General features: G+C 34.8%; 2 protein-coding genes across 3 annotated transcripts in view; both read left to right on the top strand.

The window, feature by feature from the left end:
* Positions 1-419, top strand: part of LOC104810985 — a 2,833-nt gene extending 2,414 nt beyond the window's left edge. Inside the window, exon 5 of one of the 2 annotated variants that reach the window (XM_019202304.1) lies at positions 6-419. In XM_019202304.1, coding sequence (XP_019057849.1) covers positions 6-158 — 153 coding nt within the window. In that variant the 3' untranslated portion in view covers positions 159-419. The other variant, XM_010537496.2, reaches the window with a different exon arrangement.
* A 1,520-nt stretch (positions 420-1,939) lies between these two features.
* LOC104811289 overlaps positions 1,940-2,486 on the top strand; it is an 853-nt gene continuing 306 nt past the window's right edge. The window contains exon 1 of the mRNA XM_010537950.1: positions 1,940-2,481. Within this exon, the coding sequence (XP_010536252.1) occupies positions 2,012-2,481 (470 nt within the window). The 5' untranslated portion in view covers positions 1,940-2,011. The remainder of the gene's footprint in view (positions 2,482-2,486) is intronic.

A 2,486-nucleotide genomic window follows, 5' to 3' on the forward strand; every position in this document is an offset into this window, starting at 1 on the left:
ACGCTCTGACAAAATCGATAGGGACAACAATGATCCCGATTTCGTCTCTCCCTAAGGACGTGGAAAACCCGCTGAATACGAAGAAGGTCGACGACGTAAATGACGAGAACCCGCTTATGCCCTCGAGCGAGACCGATGAGGGCTCGAACGAGGCATAACCCCTCGTCCGCGTCCACGACATCTTTCTCGAGTTCAAACCTCGTCCTCGATCTCGGCCAACATCCATCAACTAAGTCTGTGTGACGAAGAAGTAAAGAATTTCATACCAAAAAAAAAAAAAAGAAGTAAAGAAGCAAGGTCCATTTGTTATTTTCTTAAGCAAACAAAAACAACCTAGTTATAAATATGGTGTTATATCAATGTTGTAACACGTCTTTGCAGTATATGATATGTATAATTGATGAAATTTGTTTGGATGACCATGGTGTCTCACCCGTGTGTGTGTATATATATATAAAATCAGCATATAATTTATAGAATTTACACATATATATACATATATATATATATATGTAAGAAAACAACAAACGCAAATATGCAGATTATATATATATTGATTCAACAAACCATAAAATTATAGTGGTACACCTTTGACATGATGTCGTTTTGGCAATTATGGTCCATGACTTTTTTTAGTTTCATAAAAAAAAAGGGAAATACTTTTATGTTTGATGGATAACAACTACTACAGCCTTCTCCATCATCAACAATTATAATAATAATATTATTATCATGATTGAATTCCGAAGAAGCATAATCTCGTTAAAAGTCTACGATTATAAACTTTTTTTTATATTATCACAACCTATGATGGATATTAAAGCCAAACGCCCTTTTAAGCTTCAACAAACCCATTAGTAGTTAGATAATATATTTTTTCTGTAATATTTATTATCATGTACTTATTATTTATAATTATATATGGCTTAATAATTAACATGTATAACCGGAAAATAAAATAACCCTATCTTAAAACATCAATCATGATTAATTAATGTCCATACGTATAAGCTATCATCTCTTGGCTCGCCAATTAATTTAATTACATCTAATATCAATCTGTGTATAGGTTTTCGCAGAGATATCCATGACAGACCACTATAATATCGCCACGTGTCAATATCCCGATCTTTACTTCCACGTGTCAAATCCAAACATCGCAACTGACGAAACGGAAGAATATACGGCGGTATCTGAGACCCGTTCTGACCAGACACGTGGTGCCCAAACATAAATCTATGTTTAATAATAGGAAAAATCTAAAATAAAACACTGAAATTTCATGAAAAAAATAATACTAAACTTTCTATTTTATCAAATAAATATTAAATGTTTTAAATTTGATAATTTAAATTTTTCTACGATTATTAAAATAAATAAAATAATTAATATATCACAAGAAGATGTAAATACATTAGATTATTTTATTTAGTTTTTTTATAATCCAAGAAAATATATGTATTGTTTTGGATCATTAAAAATGTTCAGTATTTTTTTATAATCGTAAAAAAGTTTATACATTTTTTAGATTATTTTAAAAAATTAGTATTTTTAGATTTATTTAAAAAATTTAATATTTATTTGATAAAAAATAAAATTTGGTGTTTTTTGTTAAAATTAAAAAGTTGAGTATTTTTTTTTTAGGATTTTTCCTTAATACAATTTTAATTTCGTTTTATTTAATTTATTTTAATATTTTTGCAACAAAATTTAGGAATAAGCTTTACGGCTCTGGGTATCTTCCTTCACGACAAGCATCTTCGATTCTCGATTCTTAGCATCTCAAAAGATCCACCGTTCCACTTGACAATATCCAACGGCTCAGATTTAATCTCCATCTCAACATGATCCACCGTTCAAATAGCCCTCATCCAACGGCTCCGATTTAATATCTTTCACTATCTCTCTCTCCTCCCCTATATAAACACCGAATCAATATCACATCGTGTGTATCGACTTCATCGAACAACAGAAAATTCAAATCCTTCGATTATCACAGAGAGAGAGAGAGATGGTGACCGTCGATTTGCGATTGGAGGCGTTAGCTTTCAACTACGTGAGCTTCGGGATCTTCTCTGTCGTCAACAACCTCTGGACATGGATCGCCGTAGCCACCGCTGCCGTCAGTTTCTGGAGGATCCGAGCCACCACCGGCGGCGATTCCTCATCTCCGATGATGATCGACCACTGCTCCGCCGTGTCCGAGGAAATCGGGGCTGAATCTGAGAACAAAGCCTCTCCGAACGACGACATCGAACCGCAATCGACGGGAACTCCAGCGGTGGAAACCGCAACGGCGATTTGGACGCCGTTAATGTGCGGTGTCGGAGTAACGAAGGGTAAGCTGACGGCGTACTACGAAAATGACGGAGAAAGCGATAATGATGACGGAGAATTAACGGCGATTAGTAACGGAGTAAAGAAAGGGAAGCTGATGCTGTACTACGACGGTGACAGAGAGAGGGATAGCAATGACGGAGGATAAA

The sequence above is a fragment of the Tarenaya hassleriana genome, unplaced genomic scaffold, assembly GCF_000463585.1.
Source record: "Tarenaya hassleriana unplaced genomic scaffold, ASM46358v1 Cleome19, whole genome shotgun sequence".
Taxonomy (NCBI): domain Eukaryota; kingdom Viridiplantae; phylum Streptophyta; class Magnoliopsida; order Brassicales; family Cleomaceae; genus Tarenaya; species Tarenaya hassleriana.